Here is a 16635-nt window from a genome sequence, read left to right as displayed (position 1 = left end):
CAGCAGACGCTGTGGGACCACAGGGATTTTTACTTTCTAACTAAATTAGATACCTTGTCAAATTGAGTGGCACCAAAGTAAAAATATCCCTTAACTGAACAGCTTGTTCCTTACAAACCTTCAAACGTTTAATGCAAAGTTCTAATTTCCTAAAATCTAATATTGCCAATTATGAACTTTGTTTTTATCATGCAATTAATTTGAACATACAGTATATTATTACATTTTAATTGTATTTAAAAAAAAAAAAAAAATGAAATATAATATGAAATTATTTTGTTATTTTAAACTGCAGCGTTTCATTAAAAAAGCATTATAAATAATTAATCACATTCTGATACAGGTAGCAACTGTGTACAGTATATATTTTCTGATGTCAAATTAATATTTAATTTGTAAAAGTTATTAAAATGCATTTACAGTACTTTTAACTTTGTTTCCACCATTTAGTCTTATCTCATGCTGTTATTTTTTCCCCCAATAAATGTATATACCTTAAAGCTGATCAGCTTCGATTTTAGAATTATTTATTAAATTTGCTGGTTTAATGATTATGATCTGTTATTAAATACACAACTGTACCTCACAGTCCCTTTACTTTAATTAACACAATTTATTCAACCTATGAGTGGTGTTGAACTGTGAAGCTGTCACAGTCACTTCACAATGGGCAAGCCTTGAATGTATTTTAAAATCATCCCTTATTAGTTACACTTTTTTTTCACACTATTAAAAATAAAATAGTTTGACTTGCAGCTATTTATGTCCAGCACAGTGATGGCAAACTTTAATCAGAACTAGACCTGCAAGCCCTGGTTGTCAGTGATATAAGTATGTCCTGAGAGTTTTGTCACTTTAAATCCAAAGTGACATACAGTAACAGACAGATGCAAAAATTTAAATTGGAAAAAGCTACCAACGTGGAAATAATCTGTTACCTGTAAGGACACTAAATCCACATAACCTTGGTTCAGTTAAAAGTTGAGAATGATTATTGCAAGGAAGCATAATCAGTTATTGCTCCCTATATAAAAAAAAAAAAAAAAAAAAAAATTACCTGTTTCCTAAACCGCAGTTTAAATGCAGTTTAAACCCAGTCTTTTAGTTTTTGCCCTTGGGAGTGTGTGAATGCTACATGACCACATGTTTTATGACAGTAAAACCTGTATTTACAACCACCTGGACTAATAACCACACAGTAAACCCCAGAGCACACATATTCTGTGTTCAATATAAGTGAATGGCAGGGGCACCTTGATTAAGCATCCACCTGTCCTAAGCAACCACAGATCCCTGTGGTGAGCAGAGCAGTCAGTTCAGGTTTCATTGTAATCCACTGCAGCCCACACGGGTTTGAAGACATTATTCTCAAGGTGTTATAAGGGTATGGATTACACAAAGACACTGAGAAGCATGGAAATGTATTTCAGGTGAAAATAAAAAAAGAGTTAGAAATGATATTCACAAATTCTAGCAAATGAATAATTTAAATTGTTGGTGTAAAGTAATTACTGTACAATGTGCTGCCACACTTTTTCCTGCTGAGTGTGAATTTAATACATATAAAAACTGCAGTTCTCAAGTGACAGGTGCGATCTTAACCTAGGCTTTGAGCAGCTGGGTCGCTGTTTTACTTTGCAAGCACTCATTCATTACATATGTTTGTGTAAATTACATTTTCTCACATATCTAATTTATAACCATTGTGGGGTATTGTTCTGACCAGGAAAGTTTCATGCTACACAAATTTAGTACACCTAAAACTAATGAAAAATGGTGAGAAAGATATTTTTACAATATTTGCTTTTCTTTTCTTTGAAAGAATAGTTAATGTATGCTGTACTGAAAAAGAGACAGTTATTAATAACATGTTTCATGACATTGTCATAGCTGTAAATTCAGGAGCAGAAATGGTTTTAACCCTGTAATGCACAAGCATTTTTAAATGAGAAAAGCTACTATATTTATGTAACTTGATTCCATTTATTGTACAAAACACAGTTTTTCCCTGTCGGGAAACAGCTAATGTACTGCATTCTTGCTTGTGAAAAATAATAATATAAAGGGATGGCTAAGCACTGTATCATATTACACTCTCACATATATGACACATTGTATCATAAGACAGGAGGAAGAGGGGGGTGGGGTGGGGGGGTAATAAATTATTTCCCCCCAGGGGGGTTTTAGTTCTGCAATAATTTGGGGGGGGGGGGACAAATAATAAGACCCTGGTTATGGTTTTACTTGATTTTATTTTATTTAAACGGAATTCGGATCTGCATGTACATAAAACAGAAACATATTCGTTTACGTGTAAGCAACACATTTGGCAAAACCGTTTTGATTTAAATTTCTTCGTCATGGCAAGAAAATCTCTTTTGAATATGAATTTGAATTTGATACAGACCTGGGCATTACAGGGTTAATGCATTCCATGCACAATTATAACAAAAAAAAAAGATGTAATATAAACTTTATTGAAAAAAAAAATGCTTAGTTGTAGGCCAGAGCGTTTGCTGTTACTTTTGTAATGTTAAAACTTGTTGCCATTGTTGCTAAATAGAACTAGGGCCCAATATTTCTGTAGCCTCCTGCTGTCTTTTGCTTGTGGACACAGGTATACTTAATTAACTCCCTGCTTTCACAGAATTTCTTTTTATTTACCAGAAAGAAAAGTAGGTGTGACCTTAATCAAAGACTTCAGATACACATCAGAAACAATAACCAGGAGCATCTTTCATGTTCATATTCAAATGACATGCAGCACCAACTCAACACCACCCAGCTTACTTACCTTGAGCTTCTTCACATTGATACAGGGATCATTAGAGAAGCTCTCGGTGTCAGCAATTCTAATATCTGCCTTCTCCAGTTTGCTGGTCAGGTCGTTTCTCACCTATCAGGAAACGAGAGACAGTTGGAGTGAATAAACTGACAAGCACTTACAGTATGAGGGAAAAGTCTAGCTCGCCCCTATATCAATCTGATAAGGAGCAACATGATTAATGCTTCAATTTCCTTCCCAACTCCCCCCCTGCCAAGCACCAAAATCACCTGATTGCAACATACCTGCAGAACAGCTCCACAATTACCACAGTACCCATCACCAGAGCCAATGAGCTGATCCTTGCCGGTGATGGTGACAGGGAAGAGTGATGACTGCTTTCATTTACTTTCAATTATCCTGCAGTCACTTCAATGGCGAACTTCATTACTGTACATTCATTAATTTATCTTTTTTTTGTGACTATTAACTTCACTTCAATGTGACAACTCAAGCACGCTAATTTGAGGGAAGAAAGAAGCTTGTGGCCTATAGGCCTCTATAAAAACAATTGCAGTGAAATATCACTTGCCATGCATTTATAGTGCTGCTAAACCACTGCTTGTGAAATGTAGTGCTTGTGACAGGTGAGGCTCAATGGCACTGGCTTCAGTCAGGTACTGTGGCGGCAGTCTCTATGACAGCTTCTACCAAGCCGTTCCATTTGTATCTAAGCTCCATTTGTGACCAGGGGTCACAAATGTAAATTAGACAAAGGGGCATTCAGAACAGAAAATAGGAGGCACTTTTTTACACAGAGAATCATGAGGGTCTGGAATCAACTACCCAGTAATGTTGTTGAAGCTGACACCTTGGGATCCTTCAAGAAGCTGCTTGATAAGATTTTGGGATCAATAAGCTACTAACAACCAAACAAGCAAGATGGGCCGAATGGCTTCCTCTCATTTGTAAACGCTCTTATGTTCTTATGAAAAGCCCTGGGTGGATGGCTGAGGCCACCAAGCTAACAGAGTTTAACCCAGACACAATGCATGGACATTACTGAGATAAATAAAATGTATTTTAATTTGCCCAATTCATTGTAACTTACTGTTATGTCCTGCAGTGGCCATGCATGCACACAGGGAAAAGTATTCTCACTACAGTACAGCAACACTTGATCGCCTGCATTGTTATTAGGCCTACCTGTTGTTCCTTGTAAGTCCTCTGCATGGGCTTCTAATTGTAAGTTGAGTATTGCTCAGCACTGGAGTGCACTGTAGCCAGCATAAGATGGTATTAATAAATCAGTGGATGCATTACAAAGGACGAGGTGGCAAAAATGATTGAGCTTAAACCAGACCCCCAAAGTAACCTCTTTGAATACGATCACTCTCCCCTAATCACCAAGGAACCATTTCTGTAAATATTTTCATTTCAGTAATAAAAACTATTATGGCCCGCTTTTTAGAAAAACATTTTTGCAAATATTGCTAAATCAGTCATATCACTAAAACATTAAATCCTTTGACAAATCTATTATTTAAATTAAGCTGTTATTATTGATCTTTGTTTTTATTAGATAAAGTCACACAATGTTAAGTGTTTAAAAAATATTGCAAAACAAAAATCTTTGCAATGGGTGACTCTTTGAGCAGAGGGAGAGTTCGCTACTTTAACTGTACCATGGTAAATTAGTGCGGTAATTTTGCTGTTTCCCATAGTTTTCCAACCATTACACAATCCAGCCATGGCTTTTACTCTTTTTGTCACTTTTCAGTGATTCTCTACACTTTACTTTGGTAAAATAATATACTATCTAAAAAGACTAGTGTGTTGCAGAACACTGCATCTGTACCCTTGAAAGGACAGGACATAAACCAGACACAAATCTTTAAAAGCTTTACTGTACATCAAAAATGAACACTTCAATGGCACACAACAGGAAGATTATCAAAGGTAGAAAACAGCTTTTAAAATGACAGAAAGTTCTCGATTTAGCTAGGAGAAGACAGTAAGCGCTCTGCATGACACCCTATCAAACAGAGCGCTGCATTTCACAGTGTTTACTGGTCCTGGGGTAAAGCTGGAGGTATAGGCCTCCACTGTACCCACGCCCTGTTGCACGTCTGTAATAGGGAAGGTAAACCTGGTATTATTCGCTATTAAGGCAACTGGTTTTCTGTCCATCTATTTAACATGCCATTGCATTGATTAGCAATAACAATAGTTCCTGGTAAAAACATGCTAATACTGCAGTGAGCAGCACATCAGAAAACTCCTCATAGCACACCAGCGTCAAATTTATAGTAACACATTCAGTGGATCTATCAAACCAGGTTTTGATTTTTAAAAAACAGCACCCTGCATATCGTAGTTTGACAGAGTTGTGATTGATGGTTCAATACCTCATCTGCAGTTCGCTAGGAAACACAGATAAGAGGTCCTTCATTATATGGCACCAAATTGTCCTACTACCACGTTCTTTGTCTATGACACAGAAACTTGTTAAAAATAAAGGATCTAATGGAACAAGAGGCACTTAACAAACAACTCTACTTTTTTATTGACACTGAGAAAGCAGAGATTGTTTCTTTTTATATGACTACATTTCTACCATTGAGTTTTTATAGTTCTGGATATACTGTCTATGTAATGCTACCAGATGAAGACTTTAACTTGATTTGTTACAAATATCCTAAGGGCACTGTCACAAAGACGGATGTAGTGGGTGACGTCAGACCAGAAACAGAGAAGAGACAGAGACGTGGAGTTTGGTGAAGCTGAGCGCTTGCTTGCGTTCAGCATTTGATAAATGAACAAACAGAAAATAAAAGGTTGAACAAAAACAGCACAAGGCACTTGAGGCCAAAATAAACAGACAACCAAAATGAATTAACACTAAACGAAACAGACATTAACAAACAGCGGATGAACAGACAAACACGGTGTGTTAAATTAATTATTTACTTTTTGTTTTCTCCTTCTCCCCACCCGTTCTCCACTCACCGAACACCCAACCCCGAGTGAGTGAAAACATGCTGCTTTTATGGAGCTGTACCGAGATTCGATTGCTAATCAATCATTGAATTGGAATCTCAGTACAACTGCACGTGAATTAATAAAGTGCACTCCCGTGTCCACACACTATATACTTTTTAATCTGCACGTGGAGTGATGCGCAATCATCATGGCTAAATACAAATATATTTTAAAACCCTCGTGTTACACAGACCCATTTATATCTTGTGTACCAATGACTATACACCAACATTAACCCACCACACGCAACATATAACACATATGTGTGTGTGTTTGTGTGTGTGTGTGTGTGTGTGTGTCAAATATTACTTAGTTTATTAGAGTTCTGGAAGGATTTCACTTTTAGATATTTATAGCCACACTTGTTTTTTCAGGTTAACTGCCAAAACAATCAAATTGGTGTTTCAGGCAGTAAGAGAGATTTTATGCAGATGTGAATAAAAACAGCTCTGTCTCGGTGACAAAGAAAAAACAGTTGTCCTATATTTTAAACAAATAGTGGGGATAAGCCAACTGCAATCCCTAAATTAGAAGACTATGCATACAACTGGATGAAGCAGACAAATTCAAGATGCCTGTACAGGTGACTTCTATTGTCAGCCATCAGACACACATATGTAGTGATACCATTCCACATTTGGAGAAGCTACAGTGATCTTTAATTCATAGCCATCTCTATATTATTAATGTGATCAGTGTACACTTTACCAATTTCAAATTCACTGTCTTTTTTATCATTGTGCAAGTTGATATTTTTCATTGCAAAAGTGGAGTCTTTAGCAAGTGATTCTAGTCAGTGGAGCTATAATCTTTTAAATGACCACAAAGTGGTTATAACAAGGCCTATGCACATAAATTTGTGACTGAGACATAATAATAATAAAAAAAACTATATGAACATACTTTAGATCTTTTATTTATCACCATGTAATCAAAGAAACTACAAAATGATATTGCAAGTCTACCGGAAGCAATAATAGTAGTACAATATTTCATGTTACATTTCGAAATGTCATATTTTTCAATTTTTGTCAGTTTTTCATTAATTATAGCGAAAACTACAAATCGGTATGCAATTCAGTATGTTAACGTAACATTATTCAGCAGGTTTCATTCACCTTTTTGAAGTAATTAGTTAATTCTATAGGGTGATGCAGAACTATTGGCCATAGCTATAGGCAGGCAATCTCACTGGAGATGCTGGATGTTCATCAATACGAAGACTGCTACAGGAGGGGGCAGGGGGCAGTACTGAATTGTGGCATACTCCCTAATCAGTAAAGTTTGTTTGGGAGGTGTAAATATCGCAAACTTCCCCCAATAATCCCCAAACATCACCCTAGAGTTAATATGTATAATTCCTTATTTAATCCCTTTTTTCCCTTTCAAGATGCAAAATATCAGTGGTGAGTACAGTGGAGTGCATGGTTATGCCCTGGTTCACCTTATTTCACCTACTATAACAAGACTTGGCCCTGGTTTCTTTGACACAAAGGCAGCGTACATGTTGTAGATTATACAATATTAAGAGTTTTGTGGACAAATCAATATGCCATTTATTGGAGATTATCAGCTTTCCAGATGCTGATCTTCAGAAGACAATGATCAGAACATGCCAGGGCAGATGGATAACACCCAAATATTTAAGATTTTACTTGTATTAAATGGATAGAAATCTCCAGTTCCTCTAATTTTTAATCATAAAAATTGTGTTTTGACCTAATCTGTGAAAACGCATGCTAGATTTTGACAAAAAGTACAAAATCCACTTATAGTCATGCACAAATGTGACCTGCTCCCATAAAATCAGTCGCATGTCGCCATCATTCCTCTTGCTACAGAGGTGAAAATAGAAAAAAATAGAAAAAATTGTAGTATTAATTAAAGTAGACCAATCTCTTAAAGCCTGACAAATTGTAAATATCTAGCATAAACCTGAATATATGTTGCTAAGGACATTGCAAATGTACATACTTGAAAACTCTTGCTTTACTTTTTTCATGAATTTCTCAGAATTAGGATTTGTCTTATGCTGGACTTTAAAATGTTGTAACTTTGTCATTTGTAAAGATATAAATACATTTGGTGTCATTTGAAGGAGGTGAATCTGTACTATTTTTGGAATATATAACTCATTTTTTGTCAGGGGGGTCATATGTCACTGATTTTGTGGGAACAGGTCACAAATAATAATAATAATAAAAAAATAATCTCTATGATTTTGTCAGTCAAATTACAAGAAATAAAATGTGTTTTAAGGATGCACATTTTTGGCAAAGGGCACTTATTGAGAAACAAGTGCTGGGGCAAAAGCAGATTTTCTGAGAGGACTAAAATTATTTCACCGGTAATAAAACCACTTACAACGCAGCAACAAAGGACAGCGGCACCATAATTAATCCTAGAGTTAGTTGTGGATGGGAGCTGGTAAACTATTATTCTGAGCAACCCTGGTAGTTTTATATGAATAATATATTTGTTTTTCTTTTTTTAATTCCTATTCAGAAAATCTGCCTTGCACTTGTTTTTAAATAGGACTCCCAAGGTCACACTACTGTAATCTAAGATTTTAGAGTCTTAAAATAAAGGTGATATTTATAAAACACCACTCTTGGAACAGACCCACTGGGAACAGAGCCACTGGGTTGACATCCATCTCTATAATATACTCAGCAACTGCCAAATGTAGAAATTTCAAGAGGAATAGAAACAGTGACCCTTCAGGCCTGCCACGAACCCTAGTTCACACCTCATTTATATTTTCCATATAGTTATTTCTGGGGGCCAGGCATGTAATAATTACACATATAATACATCTCATCTAACAATCTGCATTAGCTCAGACTGAGAGACTGAGCAGAAATATCTAATATTTTTTCTAGTATAGGGGTGGCCAATCATGGTCGTGGATGGCTTTTCCACTCCTGGTCTGTGTTCTAACCCTGTTCTAAATGGCTTAATTTAACAAATTAAAGAGTCATCCAGACCCTAAAGTTACTGATCTCAATTAACCTGTTAAACCCGGACTGTGATTGGCCACCCCTGATCTATAGCGTGTTTCTATGAAACAGAAACAAAGCATGTCAATGCGACAGGTGTAAGTAGTTTCAGCACCATGGACAGCAAAACAAAGACTGACACATTTAAAAGTATAATACAAGTACAGTAAATTGTTATTTTAGTATTGTTATAGGTTTACTGTTAATTTATCAAGTAAATGCTTTCACTACAATTTACACATCTACAGGGATGATTTGTTAGATTTTTTTCTGATATATTTAAAGTAGATTGCTATATGGTTGCAATTAGTTTATAAATACAGAGAATTATTTTATATTTACAGTAATTTGTGTTTGATGTAAAGTATGTTCCCAGGCATGCAAGAACACTAAGGAGCACTGGCTTTTTATTTTTATGTTGTAATAGCTAACTTACAAACATATTAACACATGTATTTCATTCTTTGTTAGGTAACAGTCGTTTATAATTGTTCACATACAAGCAGGATGCTGTGTAATATATATATATATATATATATATATATATATATATTATATATATATATAGCTCTATATTAATATATATATATATATATATATATATATATAACCGTATGTATGTTTTATGTCGGAAACAGTAAGATTCTTTTATACCATGTGGCCAGAGTGGATAAGAATTCAAGTATTATGCAAATTATTATGCAAAAGTGGACCTATACTGTAATTCCATAAACTATCGATTAGGGTTGGTTGACTGTGAGCATGACTATAAATGTGTTGTACATACAACATTGTAATAATAAAGTCACAAGGCTTGATTTATAATACCTGGATTATTTTTTCTACTAGGAGCATGACCTGTAAATATATCTAGTCTACTCTGACATCACTATGTGGGCTACAGTGGGAGCTGAAATATGAAGGAGTTGCTAATTTCATAAAATATTGCGAATGCAGTGTTGGTCTGAAAACATGGTCTGATTTATTTTTGTTATTTATTAACTCTTCACAGGGCCTGGGTCTATCTATAAGTCATATTAAACAATGACATAGTTTCAGAAAGCATTAAAGAATGAGTTATATATATATAAAGGTTCAATTAAGCATGAATGCCCAACCCAGAGGCTATTACCAGCTATTTCTTGTATATATAATGATGTTGTGGTTGAAAACCAATTTAAAGAGTATCTGTGCGATAATGATCACGCTAATCAGATTAACTGACACAATCCGTGAAGTTAATAATAAAGCTTCAAATTCATGGAATTGTTTTATGCTGTTGTTTAACTAAAGTTAAGTCCTGGTGTCTTCCTGTTTGCCCATGGTAAGCCCTATACAATCTTAACAGGGTTTTAGCAGGTGCCTCATATTTCACCAGCCACTGTTACTCCAGGATATATTGAATAAAACCAAAATAAAGTGACAGACAACCGCAGTTACAGCATACTCCTTTCATGTTGTTTCATGTACAGAAAGGTAAAAGTGACATTAGATTCTGTGAAGTTTTCTCAAGAGAAGAGAGATGTGGAATGTGATATTCTTTGATGAGTGAGCATGATTGTTGACTTTTTGTGTTTTTGTGTGACATATATATATATATATTATATATATATATATATATATATATATATATATATATATATATATATATATACACTTGTTGTTATATACCACATGATGTTCATAAGTTAATTGAAAAAATACATTATTGAAAGATGAGAACAACTAGATAATTACAGAAAAAACAGCAATTAAAAACAAAATAATTAATGAAATAACACTAATAATTACAACAAAACAACATGCTAACTTACTCTTCTTTAATGCAATAATATATTGTGGTTTTGTAATATAGTCAGATATTGGTTTCCCCAAGTATGAGATGGCCAACCTCTGTGTGCATATTATCTTTAACAGTTTGTATTTTTATTTCACAAAAAATAGTCCAGTGTTGGAATAAGGCAGTTGTGTATTATGAGCCTATAATTTGATTAGTGCATTGGACTCTTAATATTTTAATACATCTGTGGTTGAAAACAATTCATTAGCAAGGGGCTCCTTTCAGACAAGATCTGTTTCTGTCATCTGCATTGTCTGTTAAAATCACTAATAAATCAATCTTTCATTGTAGAAAGATCGATCAGCGCCCCTTACAATGGACAGGTGGACAAATTATTTGTGTATTTATAGCTGAGATAACACCTAATTCCAATTCAAACAATGCTTTGTATTCAATGTAAACAGACCCATTCAAATTTGCCACTCCCCTCGTCTCCAGGTGTTTCATTTCACAGCCCACTTTCTTGCTTGCTTCAGCATGTCACTGCCTTGCAACATGTGGGAAAGTGGAAGTTTGTATGAACAATTGACTGGTTTAATTTTGATAAGAGATTAACTTGCACGATTCTAATTAGGGGGGTTTAGCTACTTACCAAAGCCTCTGTGCATCCAAGAGACAAAAATAACGCTAATTGAAAAAAAAAAAAACAGAATGTATGGAGCTCAGCAGGAAGTAGGAGAGATGAAGTGTTTGTTTAACTGATCTCGGCAGGAGCCTACCTACTGTACCCAACCAACGGAGAGGCAAAAACACATAATAACCCAGAGAGAGAGAGAGAGAGAGAGAGAGAGAGAGAGAGAGAGAGAGAGAGAGAGAGAGAGAGAGAGAGAGAGAGAGATGCTTACTGTTCATGAAACAAGTCAGCTCTCTTCAACAGCTCTGCAATTGCAAACAAAGGATTTCCCCATAGGCTGGCAATGTAACTCCACCAAGAAGTCAGGCCATTGAATTGTCTTTACCCCTGTATTGTCATGCTTCTTTCTCGGTAGTTAAGTTGAGGCAGCTGAGTCTAAAAGCCAGCTATATAACCAAAGGGTTATGATTAAATGGCACAGCAATACATACTATAAAGCTGTGATAGTAAACAGCAATCAAGAATAAAACCCCACATAGTGCTTCTAAATAATCCCTCCCAGAAGCCCCTGTGCTGATCTCACTATGGACACTATGGACACAACCCTCCACATAAGGGCATTCTCCTATAGGTGTGGCATAGTGGCGTGCGGTCAAGGCTGGCCAGTGGCACAAATAGCAAAAACCCCAGACTCAGAACTTCAGTTCAAAGTGTCTAGGTGCAATTTTATTCACAAATAAATCAAACAAAACACAGTAACAAATTAAAAGTTCAAACAAAACATTAGGAAACAAAAACTCGTCAAAATAAACCCTAAAAACCAACATTAAAGCTACGGCTATCACAGTGTTGTTTTTCCACGAAACAAACATTTCTCAGTGTGCAGGTTCTCTGCCCTGTCACAGTGCAATTATACTGTAATGTACACAGAGATGACAAGTGTATACATTCTTTTCATCTGCTTTACTCTCAGTTCTGGCAGTTTTGCTGATGGTTTAAATTCTCAGCCAGTGACATACTAAAACCAGACAGCGGAATAACGTTTGGGAAATGTTGCGTTTGACTCGATTGCTCTGTCAAAACTCACATCACTTCTTTACAGCAAATTACCTTAGAAATGGTATAATATTTATGACATTGTCCAACAACAATTAAAACCAATCTCAATCTGTAGGAACAGAACAGGTTAATAGGATTCGACACATAGGTTTGGAGGCAGCTGGCCTACTCTCTATGACAACCAGAAAGGGAAGGAGTGTAGTCTTTTATTCTTTCTGTTTTAAACTTATTTGTAATTGTACTGAATCTGCAAAGTTGTTATAAGAGGTAAAAGGGAGTGAGCCTTTCTCTGTAACCATAGCGACACCGATAAGTGAGGCCCACAGGCTCGATCAAGTTTGACTCCTTACAATTGGCAGGTGTTGTGGCTAATTTAATATAGTTATTGTGAACAATGAGAGTGTGCCCTTGGTTGATTGCCCTTGAAGATTTCCAAACTTATAATATCTCTCTGTGGCAGAGCAAAGCTCTGCCCTTTTTAATTTGGCAGGGATGGGATTAATTTCTCCTACCTGCCTGGGTTTATTATGTTCAGGTGGCTGGGATTGATTAGTTGATTAGGTTAATTAACGATCAGTCAGCGCCCAGCCACCTGACATAAAAGGAGGTATCTGCTTCTCATTGAAGAGGAGGGAGATGAGGAAGCAGAGGCCTCCTTTTATGTCAGGTGGCTGGGCGCTGATTGATTGTTAATTAACCTAATCAACTGATCAACCCCAGCCACCCGAACATAACAAACCCAGGCAGGTAGGGGAAATTAACCCCATCCCTGCCAAATTAAAAAGGGCAGAGCTTTGCTCTGCCACAGAGAGATATTATAAGTTTGGAAATCTTCAAGGGCAATCAACCAAGGGCACACTCTCATTGTTGATGAATGTTTCAAAATAAATACAATCATTATAACAAGAACTAAAAAGAAGCTATTCAGACCAGTACTGGGAGTACTTCTTCATCTAACAAAGGTGTTTATCCAGTTAAACATTCTATATTCCTCTCAGAGCCTTTCCCTTCAAAATAGGTCATTTAGAAAGTTACATTTATGAAATACTGATTTCATGCACACTTCATTGTACTTATAGGAGTTATACCCTATCATTCTCTAAATCACATACATTGGAGGGAATTTTCAGCATTGCAAGCTCACAAGACTCTGTTTTCAGTTTCTCACTGAATACTTTTCCACAAGTTTAGATATTCTGAATACCAGTTTTCAATATTTTGAGTTCAGTTATGATGTTACAACAACCTGAACGGAAATACGACAATGGCATCAGTATAAAAGATGAAATTGGATTTTGTGCGATACAGTGCTGTGAGTTCAATTTGAACACTGTGCAATTTCTGTATTCCTGATCTTTTTTGCAATCAGCTACAGGGCTGCCCTTCTCAGGAGAGATTGTGGGTCATACTTGATATAACCTTGCATTGGTTAATCTTTCTCAATCTGCAGAAACAGGTGTTGGCATTAGCATGCACAGGCTGTGGTTGACCTTGCAGCTATTTGCTTCAGGGCGATGTCAGAAAGGGGATCAACAAGTACAAAATAAAAATCCTTAAATAATAAATGCTGTTCTTGATTGACCGCTTCACTGTTGGAGGACACCAAAAAAAAAAAAAAAAATGTCATTACTCAATCTCTATAAGTTTACTGTGGTATACCAAAGTAGAAGCGTACACTAGCATAGTATGGGATAGTATAGACAAAGGAAAAGTATGATAAAGCATTCAACACATAAATCATTCATACAGAAAAAAATATGACAATATGTGTGTGACATGTGGTCAGGGTAAATTCGTCATTTTTCCCCCAATTTAACCTGGCCTTATGTATTGGAGTCAATTGAACCTGAGACTCAAGGAGAGTATGTGCCTCTGCACTCATTGCTTGCCACTCTAATAACTATCTCAGTGGATGAGTTTTGCAAGCTCCTACTTAAAGGACCTGCTTAAAGGACCAGTACCTTTTTATTTGATTTTTGTTTAATTTGTGGAAATTGCTCTCCCCAGCATTAATCGAATTTCACTGGGGCTATGGCTCCTGCATTTGCTGTTCCTGTTGTGTGTCTTGTATGCCAGGCTGCGTTTCAACGTCATTGTAAAACCCATGATGACAAATGTTGAGTCTCACTCAGTGAAGACACTTGGTCCATGAGGTGACAAATGCAAAGCCATTTATTAGAAGGATAGCCAGGCGGAAACCCCCTAACTCCCCCACTTGCAGTGTTTTGGCTCTCAGTATTTCTCTCGCCGGCACAGAGTGGCTTTTATGTGCACTGTGCCATTAATAAAACACAAAACTATCAAATTGAGAGGCTTGGCATGGACACTCCGCAAGCTTGTTAGGCTGTACCACGTAGAATTCTGCTTTTAAACAGGGGAAAAAGAAGTCCCCTGACTCCTTTCATACTCCATTAATATTACCGTGGAGAATGGACAGCTGCCAGTGGTAAAGCCTGCACATCAACAGTAATTCAAATAATCTGCATCAGCAGCAGTTAATCTTCCCAGAACGGACTGCTTGATATCAGATATTGTGACACGCGCAGGGGTGAGTAGTCTCAAAACTAAAATAAAAAATAAAACAAAATTAAAAAAAACAATGGGGGCGAGAGGACTAGACAATTAATGAAATGAGACAGTGCTACAAAGAATTTCAGCACAATTCAGCACAAATGTCTGGAACATCAGGAGGGTTGATTTATGGGCCTCTTATGGGTGTGTTGGTGGAGCTTCACTGATGGAAATTGTGGGTTGAAATCAACATCTTCAAACATCCTTTCCTCAAAGTCTGAAAATTAATAACCATTCATTGATTCATTGAGCTTTTCAGTGTGAACACATTAAACGCATTCTGAGTTTCACTTCAATGCTTTTACTTAAACATAATCATATTTTATCATTGTAGTTAATCCAATTTTATCGGTGGCCTCTCTGTCTTGGCTTTCTCCACACTTTGTACAAATAAACAAAATGTTCTGTGTGTTATATTCCCGAATTGCAAGTAACTGCAAACAGTTGTTATAAAAACATAAATAATAGTACATTGGGACAAAGAGCCAGTTAGTAATCAAAAAAAAAAAAAAAAAAAAAAGCAAAGCCTTGTATTTCCCATCTGCTTCTTAAAGGACCAAATAGGGTTAAATGAAATGTTTTTGATATTTAGAATCATTCTTTGTGATTCCTAGTTCTGTTGCTCCAAATATTCAATCTTACTCATTTTCTATATACAGTGGCTGCTTAGAACTCCCTAATTGCCACCAGATAGCTTGCACTGTACTCCCACATTCTAGACAAATCATGTGCGTCTGTTACCTTTGAACTCTGCTGCCTCACACGCTCAATATAGTTATAAAAAAAATGAGTACATCTTTGGAGAATACACAATAATGGAACAAACACCACCACAAAAAAAAAAAAAAAATAATAATAATAATAATAATAATAATGGCATTTGAAGTTATTTACCCCTTACTTATTAAAATATCTACTTGATGAAAAAATACATTTCAACTATATATATATATATATATATATATATATATATATATATATATATATATATATATATATATATATATATATATATATATATATAGACAGAGCATACTGGTATTACAGCACAATGTATACAGCACAACTGTGATTGAACTGTATTCTGTTGTTCATCCAGTAAACACAGTTTCATAACAGTGTACCTCATACACTTCCATTTTTGCAGGTGACAATATCATTGTATCATACATCTGTCGCATGGGTGTCCCGTTCTTAAAGTTCCATACAAAGAGAAAGTTATGCTAGGACATAGATTCATATTACAGCACTATTGGTAGTCCTTCTGTCATGCACCTGTGTCTCACGATTGACCATACATATACACTGCCCCTCATGCTGCCCTGCATGCAGTTCCCCTCCCCCCACCCAACAAACTGATGCACACTAAACATGTGGATGCCACAAGAGACATTGGTCATGGTAGTGGAATTCATAGAGGTACTGTGTGATGTTGGTGTCACTATTATGCATTCTTCCCATATTAAAAAGGTTGTAAGACAAACAAAACACAGGACACAGCACTTTAGCCAAAATAGAGAGACAAACAAAATGGACTGTACAGACAAACACTGTGAGCTGATATTGTAACTTTAACTATTCTTATTATTGTTACTTCTATCTCCAATCCTGTTCTCCACTCACCAAACACACAACTCCGAGTGAGTGGAAACATGTTGCTTTTATGCAGCTGTACCGAGACTCGATTGCTAATCATTCAATTGGAGTCTTGGTACAACTGCACGTAAATTAATAAAAGTGCAATTCCCTGTGCACACATATTATTACATTTTACCTGCACATGAAG

General features: G+C 36.1%; 1 protein-coding gene across 1 annotated transcript in view; it reads right to left on the bottom strand.

Moving 5' to 3' along the window:
- The window catches only part of LOC121315143 (gamma-aminobutyric acid type B receptor subunit 2-like), a 270582-nt gene that overhangs the window by 114243 nt on the left and 139704 nt on the right, over positions 1–16635 (bottom strand). The window contains exon 4 of the mRNA XM_041249098.1: positions 2795–2896. Coding sequence (XP_041105032.1) covers positions 2795–2896 — 102 coding nt within the window. The remainder of the gene's footprint in view (positions 1–2794; positions 2897–16635) is intronic.

The sequence above is a fragment of the Polyodon spathula genome, chromosome 4 (assembly GCF_017654505.1).
Source record: "Polyodon spathula isolate WHYD16114869_AA chromosome 4, ASM1765450v1, whole genome shotgun sequence".
NCBI lineage: Eukaryota > Metazoa > Chordata > Actinopteri > Acipenseriformes > Polyodontidae > Polyodon > Polyodon spathula.
This window is presented reverse-complemented; position numbering and strand designations above follow the sequence as displayed.